The sequence below is a fragment of the Tamandua tetradactyla genome, chromosome 11, assembly GCF_023851605.1.
Source record: "Tamandua tetradactyla isolate mTamTet1 chromosome 11, mTamTet1.pri, whole genome shotgun sequence".
Lineage (NCBI taxonomy): Eukaryota > Metazoa > Chordata > Mammalia > Pilosa > Myrmecophagidae > Tamandua > Tamandua tetradactyla.
Genome location: NC_135337.1, coordinates 97,295,244 through 97,310,861, shown reverse-complemented (window position 1 = coordinate 97,310,861; position 15,618 = coordinate 97,295,244). Strand labels below are relative to the sequence as shown.

General features: G+C 35.9%; 1 protein-coding gene and 1 long non-coding RNA gene across 2 annotated transcripts in view; both read right to left on the bottom strand.

Annotated features, from left to right (window-relative positions):
- LOC143649724 (uncharacterized) overlaps positions 1-15,618 on the bottom strand; it is a 29,242-nt gene that overhangs the window by 12,970 nt on the left and 654 nt on the right. Inside the window, exon 2 of the long non-coding RNA XR_013159149.1 lies at positions 14,780-14,855. This is a non-coding gene — a long non-coding RNA (uncharacterized LOC143649724). The remainder of the gene's footprint in view (positions 1-14,779; positions 14,856-15,618) is intronic.
- Positions 5,636-6,553, bottom strand: LOC143650985 (olfactory receptor 9G19-like). Its single transcript, XM_077122214.1, has one exon. The coding sequence runs from the start codon at positions 6,551-6,553 to the stop codon at positions 5,636-5,638; it is 918 nt and encodes a 305-aa protein (XP_076978329.1).

Sequence of the window (15,618 nt, the reverse complement as noted above, 5' to 3'; positions counted from 1 at the left end):
GCCTTATTTCAGATATTTTTAAGGCCTTAGAATGATAAACTTGTAACTTTAATAAATTCCTTTTATAAAAGCCAACCCATTTCTGGTATATTGCTTTTCCAGCAGCATTGACAAACTAAAACAGATAGTCTACTGAGTTCTTTATCTTCTATTTTGTGTCTTATGTCCAGATGTCCTCAGGGTTTTGAGGAATATTGCTGCTTGAGGCTTTGTATGCTTTGGCAATTTATATTTGGTTAAGATTTGCATAAGAATGAATTTCCAATTCCGTTTTAAATCTCTTAGCCATAGAACCTCCATTTTGTTTTTTTTTTTTTGTAGAATTAATACATGATTACAAATTCATGAAAGAATGTTAATGATGTGCTAAGCTGGTTAACTGAACTTTAAATTCAAAATGGCTATCATTAGTGATGTTGAAATGTTAGGTCAAACTGACATACTTTGAAGAAGTCTAAGGTGCAGGAAAACTGATAAAGATATCTAATTATCTTTATGTACTCTGTGATTGCATAACTATCACTTACCAGTTCCTCCAAGGCTTGTTCTTCCAAGACTCAAAAGATGCCGATTTCACCAATGCATTAAAGGAATTCATTATTCCTATGGAATTGGTTAGATGTGAAACCATGTTTTTTTGTGATGAAGAAACATTCTATTTTTATGTTTTATATAAAAACCAGCTCATGTTATAATAGTATGGAATCATAACCTCTTTACAATTCTCTGGCATAAGTCCATTTATAAGTCAGAATCCTTTGACTAAGAGGAAAGTGAGCAACCTTTGAGGAAAGACTGTAAGCCAAGATAGATACTGTATATATTCCTCCAATAATTCACTTGGTTAGCTTGCAGGTACCTTCCAAGGAATACAGTCATTCTTGAAGTTATTGTTACTGACTCTTAACTGTCACTAATTTCCAGAGACTGAAAACACCACTGAGGTCCACACTCCTGATGTGGGCTGAGTGCATCTATCAGTGGACCCACAGAGACCAGGTACACAGGCTGTTGTTATTTGCCCAGACTCAGAAAGTGTTTTGGGTGAATATGGATGGAATAAAACAGAATGTTCATATTAGATATTTTTACATGATCCCCAGAATGAGGAGGTTCTAGTTTCCTAGCTTGGTTCAAGAAGACTGATGAAGTTCATGGCTTCTCTTTCAGGTGGAAGGGCACATGGTAAACATAGTCAGAGTTTCTCTCTCATCTGGAAAGGCACGTGGCAAACATGGTGTCATCTGCTAGCTTCTTCTCCTGGCTTCCTGTTTCATGAAGCTCCCTGGGAGGCATTTTCCTTCTTCATATGCAAAGGTCTCTGGCTTTCCTCTCTCTGAATGCAACCTTTGGGGATATTGGGGAGATCAACTTTTTCTCAGCTCCACCCTCTCCAAGCATTGGGACTGCACCCAGATAAATACCACATGAGGATTTAACCAAATGTGGAACCAGCCAGCCATTTCAGAGAAAGTCAGGACTGGACATGGAGTTATCAAGGAAGGATTTGTGGAAACTTCTTATGTCTGATGGGCATGAGCCAAGGCTACTGTGTTCTTTCCTGGTCTTTTCTGACTGGTGGACTCTGCTTCTCATGGCTATGCCATTCTGTTCTGCTCTCTCTGAATCTCCCATTGTCCAAAATGGTTCCTCTTTAAAAGGATTCCAATAAACCAATCAAGGCCCACCCAAATGGGTAGAGACATGTCATCACCTAATCCAGTTTAACAATCGCTCTCAACTAAATCACATCATCTGGGGAAATGATCTGATTACTGTTTCAAGCATACAGTATTGAATAGGGATTATTCTACCTTTATGAAATGGGGTTTTGATTAAAACATGGCTTTTCTAGGGGGTATACTTCCTTTCAAACCAGCACAGAGGATAACCATTATTATCTGATTGTTCAAGTGGAATCCTCAAGGCCCACATTTCATTTACTACTCAGCTGAGATTTTCACAGTCTATCATGTAATCACTCACATAAACATGCTCAATTCCATTATTCCACTTATTCCTCCATTCTCCTCTTCTGACCATAGCTCAGCTTCAATTATGCTTATTCCTTTGCCCTGGTCCTTCACCAAAGCTATTTATTGCAATTAGAGAAAATCTCCCAGCCTTCCTTCTGTGGCCTTGATCTTGCCTCACCTTTCACCCCCTCCAAAGATAGAAATAATCAGATAAGTTCACCCCCTTGTATCCCAAAAAAGGCAAACACCAAAGGGCTGCTGCCACCAACTCAAATCAAAAGAACTTAAAGTTCAGATACCCATTACCGGAAGACACCAAAAGCAAGGCCAGATTCTCAACAGAAAAAGGGGTGTTTACAATCAAGAGGACTCATGACAAGAGCCTGGAACATCGAGAAGTTGAAAGAGTACAAAGAGGTAATGCTAGTACCTGTGCTCAAATCCAAAAGTGGCTCTCGAATCAGATTGTGGCTTTTCAGATAACCATTTCTGACACCATGTTATGGGAGCCCAGAAATAACAAACTAAGCTGTGAAATATTCATATTTCCTTCTCTCCTTTCAAAACTGACAGTGTGCCACAATGCATCTTGTTCTGCTCTCACACCTAGATTTTTCTGCTTCCCTCCTCACTTTGCCAGTCAATGACACAGATTTTTCCCTAATAAAATCCTTGTACATTTAATTACGTCTCTGCATCTCCTTTTCAGAGGACCATGATTTGCACTGTCTCTTTAAAAGTACCTGGAAGTGCTACTAGAATCTTATTTTCTGTCACTATTACCTTAAGCTCACTGGATTAGGAAATCATGCTCCCAAGGGACGAGTGCTTCCCCAAAGGAACAGCATCAGTGTTCTCATCAATTGGAATCTGAACTGCCCCTGGCCATCTATGACTCTACTGGCCTTGAACAACAGGGATCACTCTACTGAGCAGTGTGAATGATCCCAATCACCAGTGGGAAATAGGAATTTGCTGCAAGGAAAACTGTTTGAAAATTCAGGTATTTAGAGGTATACCTCTTAGTAATGTCTTAGAATACCATTTAAAAGGGAACATACTACTGCACAATAAAAACAAGATGATCAAACACTTGAGTCTCACAAGAAGGAAAATTTGGGAAACTTAACCAGGTAACATTCCCAGTCATATGAGAGACTGGGAAAGAATTAATATACCAGAACCATGAAGAAAGCCTGTAGACAATGATTTTTATAGGCAAGCATTTAATGATTCCATTGTATAGGTAATTATATAATTATTTAGTAGTTATAATTTTGCACGTCTCAGTCACACAGATATTTGTTACTTCACTTTCTTCTGTCTCTTGTTTAGACACAAAGCTGACTATAAATGCAAGAACCATTAGACATTACAAAAAGGCTGTAATCCAGAAATGCTCCTTCTGATGATCTGTTGTGTGAAAGACCATCAAGAATTTTACATTTTCTTTATGAAACATTTAATTTCAAGAGATTTTTTGTATGAACACACATAAACAGTTTTACTTTACATAATATTTAATGTATTAAACTCATATCTCAAAAGCATATCTTATGAACCAAGTCCTCTTCAGATGTTAATTTTTATGTATAATTAGAGAAATTAAATTTATTTATGAATTTATATATAAATATATATAATTATAATATTTAATACAATAATTATATGTTATATAATTTCCAATTAATATGGAAGAACATTTTTAATGTTTGAAACTTAATCTATAGATGGTGTATTTCCAACACAATGATAAAAACTTATTGCTAAACTTATACATATTCTAAAACCTCAATGCCTTATTTTAATTAATACACATTTATTTTTATTATTCCTAAGGTTATTATTAGCCTTGATTTATCTTCTTATTAGAGTTCTACTGTTATTATCCAGACATGATTAAATAGTTTATATAGTCTTTCTGAGATACAAAATAATATGAATATACACTTGGGTATGCACTTAGAGATGGGCATATATTTATACTCTTAAATCTGGGTATATATTGATTTTTGTTTGGACAATGGAACTTGGATGCTTCTCCTAAGAGGATTAAAATGGAATTGGCCATTAGTTTTAGGTTCTTTATTGCAGTTAAATTTCAAGACTTACAATCTTTACACATTTTAATCAAAACTTTTTCACGTAAGTTTGAGTTTTGTAATCAGTAATTGTCTCTGATTTAGCATTTTCCAGTTTCATTTGGCTGATATTAAATAACTGATTTTCTGTCATTGAAACATATAGATTTTATCTACTTGCACTTAAAAAGTGTGTGTTTCATCAGAACTGTAATGTCAGTAATAGGAATTATTGAGTGTTGTGTTTTAGAAATGGCCTGAGTCAGCATAAATAGCTTTCCTTTTCAGAACATTTATCTAAATCAAGAAGTTTAGAATTCCACTGCTTCTGTTGTGTTTCTTTTGGGTTATTGTGTGTGAAAACTGACATGAAATGTATCCCTGTGACTTACTGTCCAGGTTAACGTGCATGTGTATCAGTGCCGACTGGTCACTAATGGTTCCATGTGTCGCTACTGCTTTTAAATTTGGAACTACATGGTTAAGTAATAGTTCCTTGCACTTTTTTTAACTGTTCACACTCATAGACACCAATATATATTTATACTTTATTATCATAATTTACATTAACATAGCTTTACTTTGAAAAATCAATAAAAATTACATGGAACCTCTCATATCTCCCTCCTTTTCATAATTACCTGTTTATATTCTCTCTACAAACATTACTCTTTTTAATAACTTATACACATAGACCTTCATATCTTACCTTGTTACATTTTTCCATAGTTATTATCTGAATTATTATAATAATTGCGTTTTGGTATTCAGAACAGCACAATTTGAATGGCAAAACAAAATAAACTTTAAGACCCTAGAATATGTAACAAAAATCAAACTATGGCATCTTGGCTAATATTTCCTTAATAGAAAGAACAAACATAGGAGATAAAGACATTGATAAGATCATGTGTTCTGAGACTATTTTGCACTAAGCAATCCTTGAGTGCTACTGTATCACTGTGCTAAAGCTCTAGGGGAAAGAGCAAACATAAAAATGTTTCAAAATTCTGTGAGAAGAAGAGAAAATAATTATCTTACATTTTTCAATAATAGGAAAATATTAGAAATTAATTCATCACATTTGCTCTTATTTTTATGAAATTACTTACCACCCAGATATTTACAATGTATATCAGTTTAATAAAATCAAATATGGTTTTTTTTTAAAAAGAGAGTTCTTTTAGGTTTTAGTTTTGCTTTTAATAGAAAGTAATATAAAATTTTATCCAAATTTCTATATTGTATATTAGACTCCTATATCATCAGTTGCCTTTAATTTCTTATGTTAGGTTTTGTGAATTGTCAGTGTCAAGGTGGGAAGTTCTGTAACTGTAACAATCCTTGATCATGATGGATCTCTACAGAAGCTGTTCCTGAGATACAAAAATCCTGACCATAAGATGTTTGCTTGCATCTTCTTCTTTTTGTTTTTTACTATTTTTATTGAGATAGCTTTATGCACCATACAGTTCACCTAAAGTATACTATTAATGGCTCACAATATCATCACAAAGTTGTGTGTTCATGATCACGATCATGTTTAGAACATTTTTCTTAAAGGTAGAGAATCTGGACTTAATTGAAAAGCTTATACAGAGCCTCTTTCACATCCTTATTCCTCAGACTGTAGATCATGGGGTTCAACATGGGGAACACCACAGTGTAAAATATAGAAATTATTTTGTCCCTATCCAGAGAATAGCTAGACCGGGGACGAGCATATATGTAGAGAATAGAGCCATAGTATAAGGTGACAGAGGTCAGGTGGGAGGAGCAGGTGGAGAAGGCTTTGAGGCGGCCCTGGGTGGAGCGGATCTTCGAGATGATGATGATGATGAAGAGGTAGGTGGCCAGGATGAACAGAGTGGGGGCGAAGACATTGGAGGACAGGATGAAGAACAGTGCAGCCTGGTAGCCATCCTTCTCCCCACAAGCGAGCTTCACCAAGGGAGGCAAATCACAGAAAAAGTCATCAACGATGTTGTCCCCACAGAATTTCAAAGAAAAAGTAGTTTTGGTAATTAAGGTTGAGTTAGTAAAGCCACCAAGATATGAGGCAGCCACCAAAACTGCACATAACTTTATCGACATTGTCTGAGAATAAAGCAGTGGCTTTGAGATGGCCACATAGCGGTCATAAGCCATGGCAGCCAACAGGAAACACTCACTATAGGCCAGCCCAGCGGAGAAGAGGAACTGTGCTACACAGCCAGCAAAGGAGATGCTCTTGTCTTCAGAGATACAGGTCACTATAATCTTCGGGGTGTAGACAGAGGAGTACCAGAGATCCAGAAAAGCCAGATTTCCAATGAAAAAATACATGGGTGTGTGAAGCCTGGAGTCATTGCAGATCAACACAATGAGAGTGGCATTTCCCACCATGGTCACAGAGTAAACTCCAAGGAATATCCCAAACAGAACCAACTGCATTACAGGATCTGTTGTGAAACCCACCAGGATGAACTGAGACAAGGAGTGATTGCCCCTCTCCATGACTACAAGGGATCTCACCTAAGGGGGGGAATTGAGTGTTCATAATGAATCACTGTGCTGAATAAACTGAAAATATGCTAATTAAATGGCATCAGACCACTGGCACTTCTAGAAGTTTAGAATAAGCCAATCAATATATATATATATATATATATATATATATATATATTTTAGATTTTTACATTTTCAATAATCGATCAGATTTGACAGTTATATGTTCAAATGTACATTCATTATTTTTTTTCTTCTAGAAGTGACTGTTCAACTAAATGAAAGAGAATTATAATTTATATTGTGTTGTGGTTTTGTTCCTCATGTTGACTTGCTTTTTGTCTAAATGTATGATTTCTAACTTGAAGTGTGAGTTTTTTCCTCTGAAAGACTGGACTATAGATCAATTGTAATACATTTAAGAACTGTATTTTTCTTGTGGTGCATCCATAGCTTGGTACAGTATACAGCCATTGTGGAATCATATTTCAGAATACTATCTATAGTTATAAAAAATGCAACAGGATATTACAAGGAAAAACATAGGTTACAAAACAGTACATAATAAAAAAATTTTAAATATATAGAGGGAAGGATGAGATACAATGATGTGATTATAAAGTATGTGGGATAAAGTCCATTTTATACATATTCAACAATAAACATAAGACAAAAAAATTTTTCAAGAACCAATTTTTAATTTAAGTAAATTTTTGTTTAGTACTAGAATGTTATCTATTATTTTTTTATGATCTTTATGTTTTATTTTTAAGGATTTTATTTAATAAAAATTAAGCAAAATATACACATTGCAATATGATTATGTGACTCAGTATTCAATGTACAAAGAAACCTGCCCATGCTTTTCAGGATTCTCTTTAAATGAAACTATAACATTCTAGTATACTGTCTACACAACAACTAGATACTTGCAATCTACTTAAAGGACAATTCCAGTCCCACTAACTGCCCACCAGTCATTTTGTAACTAAATAAGTATAAAATATCAGTGAATATGATCATCCTCTGGAGGCCCAACCTCTTGGGACCTAGAAATATGCTCTGTTTATACCAGACTCTTATACTAGTATTAAGTTGACTTCTTTCTTAGCAAAATATACAGCAATGGAAGATTGTTCCAATTAAGCAATTGTTCCTACAACCCCCTAAAGATAGCTTTGACAAGGTCTGATGATCTCCAGGTAGATAAATGCAATAATCAAATTTCAGTTCTCATCTGATTTGACCTATCTGCAGCATTTAACACCTTATCACTTCCTCCTGCTGGAAACACTCTCTCACTTTTTTTGCAGGTCATCATGCTTGCTTGGTTTTCCTTCTACTTCACTTGCTACTTGTTCTCAGCATTAATGACCCTATCTTTGAAATTTGAAGTGTCCCCAAATCAACCTTTAGCTTTCTTTTCTATCCCATCTATATCCACTCCTTGGTGATACTATTAGGTCTGATGGTTTTAAATGTTCTCTATTTGTGAACGAGTCTAATTTGTGCACCTGCTAACCACTTTTCTCCCTTGAACTCCAGACCCATGTGTCCATATGCCCGTTTAACATTTTTTATTAGCTATCTACTGGATATTTCATTCAAAATTGAGTTCCTGACAAACCTTTCCAGACCTGTTTCTCCAGCTTCCCTACACAATAAATGGCATTTATCCAGTTTAGAGAACATAATTTAAAAGTATTTAATATCAAGCCTTTCTATATTTTACACCATGTCTGATTAATCAGCCAATACTCTTGGTTCTACCTTTAAAATATATCAGAACCTGAACATTTTCCCCCAGCTCTAGGGTTTCTATCTTAGACTAAGCCACTATCATTTCCACTTTAATTTTTATAGTAACTTCTGAAAGGACTCTCATTTCTGTCTTCAACCCACTCGAGTCAGTTTTCAATGGGAAGCCAGAGCAGTCCTGTTACATGCCATTTATATCCTGTTCTTCCAGCACCCTGAACCCTCCAGTGACTTCTCAACATAGAGTAAAAGCCAAAATTAGCACAAGAGTGTCCAAGCTCTATAAACTCTGGACTTCAACTCTCTAATCCCACTGTTCTCTCCTTCTCTGCTTGCTACACTCTGGCAATGGTCCCATCCTTTCTGCTCCTTGAGTAAGAAGAGCAGGTTGATGGAGTTTGCAGTTCTCCATATTTCTGTAAAGCTTGTCCTAGAGGCATGCTCATGACTAGCTGCCTGACATTATCAGGTTTCAAATGTGCATAATTTCACCTCTTTTTAGGGTCTTCCCAGTCTACCACAATATCAGCCACTTCTCTGACATTTCTTTTGCCATTTTCCTGTTTTTTTTATTTTTCCCACTGCTTCTCACTATGTAATATTTTATACATCCTTCTGTATTTAACCTGTTTTCTTTCACTTTCATTATAATATGCTTTTCCCCATGTGATTTTGATGGGAAACACATCAGTTTACTGCTAATCTCACATTCATTAGTAGATTTATTATGAGATTATTTGGGCTGTTTATTTTAGATGAATCACTTAGCATGAATGAGAAGTATTTTATACATAGGCAGAATCTTTGCAAACATGGAATCTTTGAGAACTAAAAGGGGCTACCTTTGTGAAAAAGTTGTAAACAATCTGGACTCAATCTCAGTCTTAACCCTCTCTGATTCTAATATTCTCTGGTCCTCATAATGATCTCAGTATTTCAGCATTTTTAAAAATCATAGCAAAGGATTTTCAATGCTTTCTTCTGAGTCTATTCCTGGCTTCATATTCCATGTGAATTACCTCATTTTCTCCATAAATACTCAACATAAGTATGTTTATGGGTTAATATCAATGATTACATGATTGATTTGAGATTTAATAAGGTGTTAGTAGTTACACAGTTAATAAGTGGTGATGTTTTCTTCAGAGACCCAGAACTGAACTACTAAACCACTTCTTTCTTATGTGATATCAAATTAGTAGCTGCTGGTGGGTTCTGTGTTTCCTTCTCTTTTTGGTATTGACTCCTTAATTAAAAAACAATATGGTAATACAGAGAGATTCAGGTGCTGTCTGCAGATGGGCCACCTTTTATATACAGGTTCACAGAAATGTTTCCAAACAATGTCCATATCATCATTTGGGAGCTTCCTACATCTCTCACTTTTGCAGCCAATCTTGATTCAACATGGAAATATTCCACTTTACCCCCACCTGGAATCAGGACCTTTACTTGTAATTTTCACTGTCACAACCAATGCAGGCATGCACTGTGGATCCAGGAAACTGGCACCTGCTCAGTCTCCCCAGTTTATTTGATCTGTAAAGTACCTTAGGGGTTCATAGCTTTGGAAGTCACTGCAAAATCAATAAACCATGTGCTGACTCATTAGGAAAATATTGCTCAGTGCAAAAGATGGGGGGAAAAGTGATGATAATTAATATATATTGAAAACATACTCTTTAGAACAGAGCTTCCTAGAAATTTTATTTGTTAAATGACTCTATGATGTATGTCTTGCAGTTCCCATGATAAATAAGAAAATATATTAAGTGCCCATCATCAGTGGGCTCATTCTGTATGTGCAATTTCTGAAGCACCTGGAGATGTCATGGCCTAGATCAACACTGAGAAACCCAATTTGGCCACAAATATATTGACTGGATCAGATTAGGCTTTGTTCATAATAATAAAGTTAGTGACAATGAAATGGAAAGAGCAAGGAAGGAAGAAGAAGAAACAATGGTGGGTCTAATCCAGGAACTCTATCTGATACTTACATGCATTATTTCCTATTCTAATAAAAATTATGATGTAGATATCACTATCATTATCCCCATTTTATCTTTACTTTTGTGGAGAGTTTTTCTGGTTCAGAAAATATTTTGTATTTTATTTTTCCTGAAACCTCCATTCCCATCATGGTAAAATGGGGATAATGATCAATGGGTTCATGCCAACTGACCTGGAAATATTTTTCATTAAGAGTTTCTTAATTATTCTTAACAGCAAGCATAGTTGCCCTTTTACTATGTGCCAGGTACTGCATTTAGGTGTTTGATGTGAGTTCATTTTCAGAGCCCTTTGAGATGTGTGCTACCGTTACAGAGGCTTTTTGTTAAAGTTAAAATAGAAGTGTAAGCTGTTTTCGATGTCATTACTAATAAAATAAAATGCCACGTAAGGTAAATATTGGAAGAATAAGTTTACTGTATGATTTATTTAAACTAGTGTTTTAGAAAAAAAATTAAAAGTTAAGGACTAAAGAAGTTGGCATAAATTCGTTTCTTATCACTACCCCATGAGGTAATTCTATTTTATAGATGAGAAAGATAGGTCCTTCCAGAGAAACAACATGATTTCTGTAAATCATTGGGCAAAGTGTTTGTTCCTCAGACTCTGTTCTGTGCTTTTACTACTGCAGGAAACACCTCTAAGATTCCTCCTGCTGTGACATAAAGACTCACCTTTTATGTTTTGCTGCTAGTTGTATCTTGAAAAGAAGGGGAAAATAACTTCTGATCTCCTGACTTTAAACCTTAACCATTCAGAACAATGTTTGATAATCTACTGTGAGGACAGCATAAGTAAAAATGACACAGCTTTGCAGTAAAGTGAATATTTATATCTCAGGGAGCCTTTTGGATGGAAACGTCTGATTTCTCTGAATGAACTCCACACACATATACGTGCACAAAAATTTGATTTGGTCATAGCCACCATTCTGATTTCTTCCCTTGTCATCATTTGTAACCCAAAGGACTGTCATATTCAGCAGCTTTGTGCTTGCTATTCATTCTCTCCGTTCAGTGTTTTGATCAAAATTTCTCCCCTTCTTAGCTTGGTGTTCCCTAATCACACAGTTCAAAATATCCTTTCTCCTTTTCCGCTAACACTCCTTATCCTCTTTCCCTGCTTTACACTTTTACGGAACATTTACAATATAGCTCACCATACAATGGGCTTATTTTATTTGTTCTGCATTTCCATCTACTAGGAGGAGAACTCAAGAGACCAGAATTTGTTGCCAATGGTTAAAACATCATCTAGCACAGAATAAGAATTAGTACAGATGATATTTGATGAATGGATGAATGGAGAGACTTCCTTAATTCTAGAGAAGCATACCATAAAATCCCCATTCTGCTGTGTTCTAGTGATGATGTTTAACTTTTAGAGGATTTGTTTATTATCCCACATAGCTGCTGGAGCTAGAAATCTCTAGCCATCCTGTACTCTTCACAGGCAAGTACAAGAATAAAGCAAGGGTAACTAAGCACACAATACACAGTCTGACTAGTGAAATACACAGGCAAATTTGTTTCATGATAGAATGTGCTCGTGAGGGGTGAGGTTTCCATCTGAGCAGCAGATTGTCTTTCATGCTGAAGAACAAAAGGAAACCATGTCTTACAAATATGAGGTGTGCATGATTTGAGGGGAGTCAAACCAGAGATAGTTCTGCTGTAAGTGTATGTGTGAGGCAGATGGCATAGATTCAAGGTCTGTCTCACTGCTTATCCACCATGAGATCTTATAGAAATGATTTAAGCTTGTAAGCCCCAGTTGCCTCCATGAAAAACAAGGAATATAATGGTAATTACTAGATGGGACAGTTGTAAATATTAAGAATGATGGTGTTTTAAAAATAATTAGTGGGGGGCTTGGCCCATGGAAATTGTTCCAGATATCAGGGGCTCCCTAATTCCGATATATTAAGTACTGTTGAAAAATTGCTAAAGTTTGAGTTACATGAGCATCAAAACTAATAGTAAATTTGCAGATTATATTTGGTCCAAGGAATCTCTTTTCTGAAATATTTGCCAATATTAGAATGACAGCAGCTCTACTTTACAGGGGTGGGAAGATGAAGAGAATTATTACATAAAAAAGGTTTTTGCAGAAGAGTGTGCAATTTTGGTAGGCAATATGAGCTTGTCAACATGAGATGTGGAGTAAGGTAGACTTGGCCTCAATTCAGATTCTAATCTTTCCTAGTTTGATCACCATCGATAATTTATTTGATCTTCCAGAGACTCATGTTACTCCTATGTAAGTTAGGCATTTCTGTATCTATAATATCCCTTATAAAATTGGGGTAGGATTTAAAAGAGATAGTTTATTTAAAGGCCTTAATAGACTGTCTGACATATAATCACAGATATTACGCATTGGCCATTTTATTTTACATTGGGTGTTAATGTTACATAATTATAATACATTGGATTTTGATATTATTGTGCAAAAGAGTGCATATTGTAAAATTAGTGGCAGATATTGCCCCTTTTTTCCCTCTGGTATTCTTCTGAGATAGTCAAACCTAACCCCTCAGGGTGCAGAGCTTTCTTGATGACCCTCAAATTATCCAGCATGGAGCCCCACCCTATCTCCTCTTGATTACTTTACTACTCTGACTTATACCCCATTACTTTAAAAATATTTTTGGACTTTTATAAGGTCGCATATAAATTTGGGAACTTAATTCTATGATTTGTCTTACAAGAAAATACTCAAATCCACAGCAAACAATGAAATAGTTCACTGGTTTTCAGTTTGTCTTGAGGTTCAAACAGAGGCCCCAGGTCACAAGTTAAAATTTTGCTTTAAATGAGGAGTGCTTTACTGAGGAGGACCCAGAGCCCTTCCCAACCTGAAAGTCACAGTAAGTTTTTGCCTTGCTTTAACTTTAAATGTACTGTATGCCTTCCTGATTTTTGAAAGAAAAAAGCAAACTGAAAGAAACATAAACTTTCATTATTTATTTTGGGCATGAGTATAGAAATTTCTCTTTCTATAATCTCCATCCTCTTGGGTTTTTTAGATATTCATAAAAGCTTACTCCTTTGGTAAACATTTTTCAATGGCTAGTCTTTTAATTTCTGTGTCAATTATGCAGTTCTTCAGCTTTCTTTAAAATGCAAGGTAGATTTCCTAACCACTTAGAATAGAGAATTATGACACTGTTTTTACTCTCAGTAGTTTTGGAGACTGCAATAGAATGAAGGAGGTTTTGTACCTCCTCTCATATAACCATACCAAATGGCTATAGAATCATTATGGGAATAAAACAAAATTTGTATGCCAGCAGTAATATCTGAATCACATAAACTTACCTAGAATTCACAGCAAAACCATCATTCTAACATTCTCATAGTCAAATCAGCTAGTTCCAGAAACATTTATAACAATTAATGGGTCCCAAGTGTATTAGATTCATGGAATACCTCATAGATTTATGGCTTGGGGAAATGTCTAACAAGGCAATTAAATGAAACCATTCATTGAGAAAGTCAGATCAATCTTATTTAATAAGACTCAAAAGGTTTTGTTTAGAGACTGCAATCCCCCCCGATAGATGCATTCGGTCATAACTGTCCTTCACATTATATATTGTTTTAATGAATCCAAATGAAAATAAAATAAATGCACATGGATATTACACACATGTATTCAATATATACATCTTAATATTAATAAACATACAGACACTAATATTTCTTTAATGTGCTGATATCTTCCATTTTTCCATCCTACTTTCTGACCCAGGAGACCAACTCGTTGGGGCTATATTGATGACTCTTGGGCAAGGTAGGGAGGAATTGAATTGAAAGGTAAGAAAAGATCAAATCAGAGTAAGTTCTTAACCTAACTTCTTTCCCTGTGATATCAGTGAGGACCACACTCCTGCCTTGAGCAAAGCCACAGTGCTTGTCCTGTGCTGGCAGCACAAAACCTCTTTCTCTCAAGATTCTGGTAACTGCTCTTTCCTCCTGCCCCTTCAGGCCCAGCTATAGCAGCATCTGTAGCACAGGACTACTGTATCTTCTGCAGGTTTTGTGTACCGTATTTCTTTGTAAAGATGGTCCCTTTACTAATTCTTAAATTGTCCCATTTATATGGCCAGTGTTAAAAGATAGACCCTGAACTTTACAGTAATTGATATTAAGAATAGCCCTAGAATCAAACTCTGAAATGGGCTTTCTGGATTAATTTGATCACATATTTAAGAATTTTCAGATAAATTTCCAGCTGGGGAAATGGGATGCTGGTAATCTTTGCCATGAGGGGTCATCATGATAATTTATTATCAGTGATATCATTTTATGGGATGTAGGCAGAAAGTAGGGCAGTGAAAAATCTATTGATTATGGTACACAATGACTACCATGATAATTCTGATTATAAAAATGAGGGATCTTTTGAATTGAAATATTAATATACAATTGTAAGGTTCAAAGGGCAATTGGAATACTTTACCTGAAACTTTGAAGACATTTCTGTTTGCTTGCAGTCCATTAAGAAAAATGTATTTGACTCCCAAGGCAGGACCTGACTGTAAAGATAGAAAATTTTTCAAATTTTTCAAATTGTAATACCAATTGAATGCTAAATGTTACCAGGGGCTGTATGGCAGACTGATCAAATTTGTGGAAGGAAGAGCGAGGACCATAAAATATGCAATAGGGTTATTGGGCAGTCAAGGATAAGTCTAATAACAAACATCCCTCCTGAAGAGGCAGTCCCTATTCTCCCCTTGCCTGAGGGAACCAGTTCTACTCTGGATAATTTATTTTTGCCTTAAGCATTGAAAAAACTATGAATATATGTGTATGTACATATATGTTTATGTAAGTGTGTATATATATGTATATGTGTGTGTGTAAAATACGTGGGCACAGCCACCACTGGAGGTGCCTGGCTCCTGCATGTCACCTCCACTGCTTGTAGCTTCTCTTGTAGCTTCTTCTTCCATGGAGCTCGCAAGGGAGACTTTGGGCTCCTGTGGACCCAGGGTGGGACAGGAGGGCGGGGGCTGAGCCAACCACTGAGCATGTAGATGCTGGCGCACAGCAGCTCAGAAGATAAGACAATGGCCCACTCTGCAAACCACGGTGTTCACATATTAACAAAGTAAAAGATGGTGACTCTACACTAGATGTTGTGGTTGAAAATAATGTAGGTATTGATGGTGCATGTGAGGGAATCTTAGCTTGCCCTACCTGTCCTCTCACCATTGAAGGCACATATTTGAAAAGTTGCACACAGTCACTTTAACTGATGGCATGCTTCATCCGGCCTTCGGACTAACAGGCTCA

Excerpts from the sequence above, each read along its gene's own strand:
- LOC143650985 (XM_077122214.1), bottom strand. The coding sequence starts at position 6,553 with ATGGAGAGGGGCAATCACTCCTTGTCTCAGTTCATCCTGGTGGGTTTC.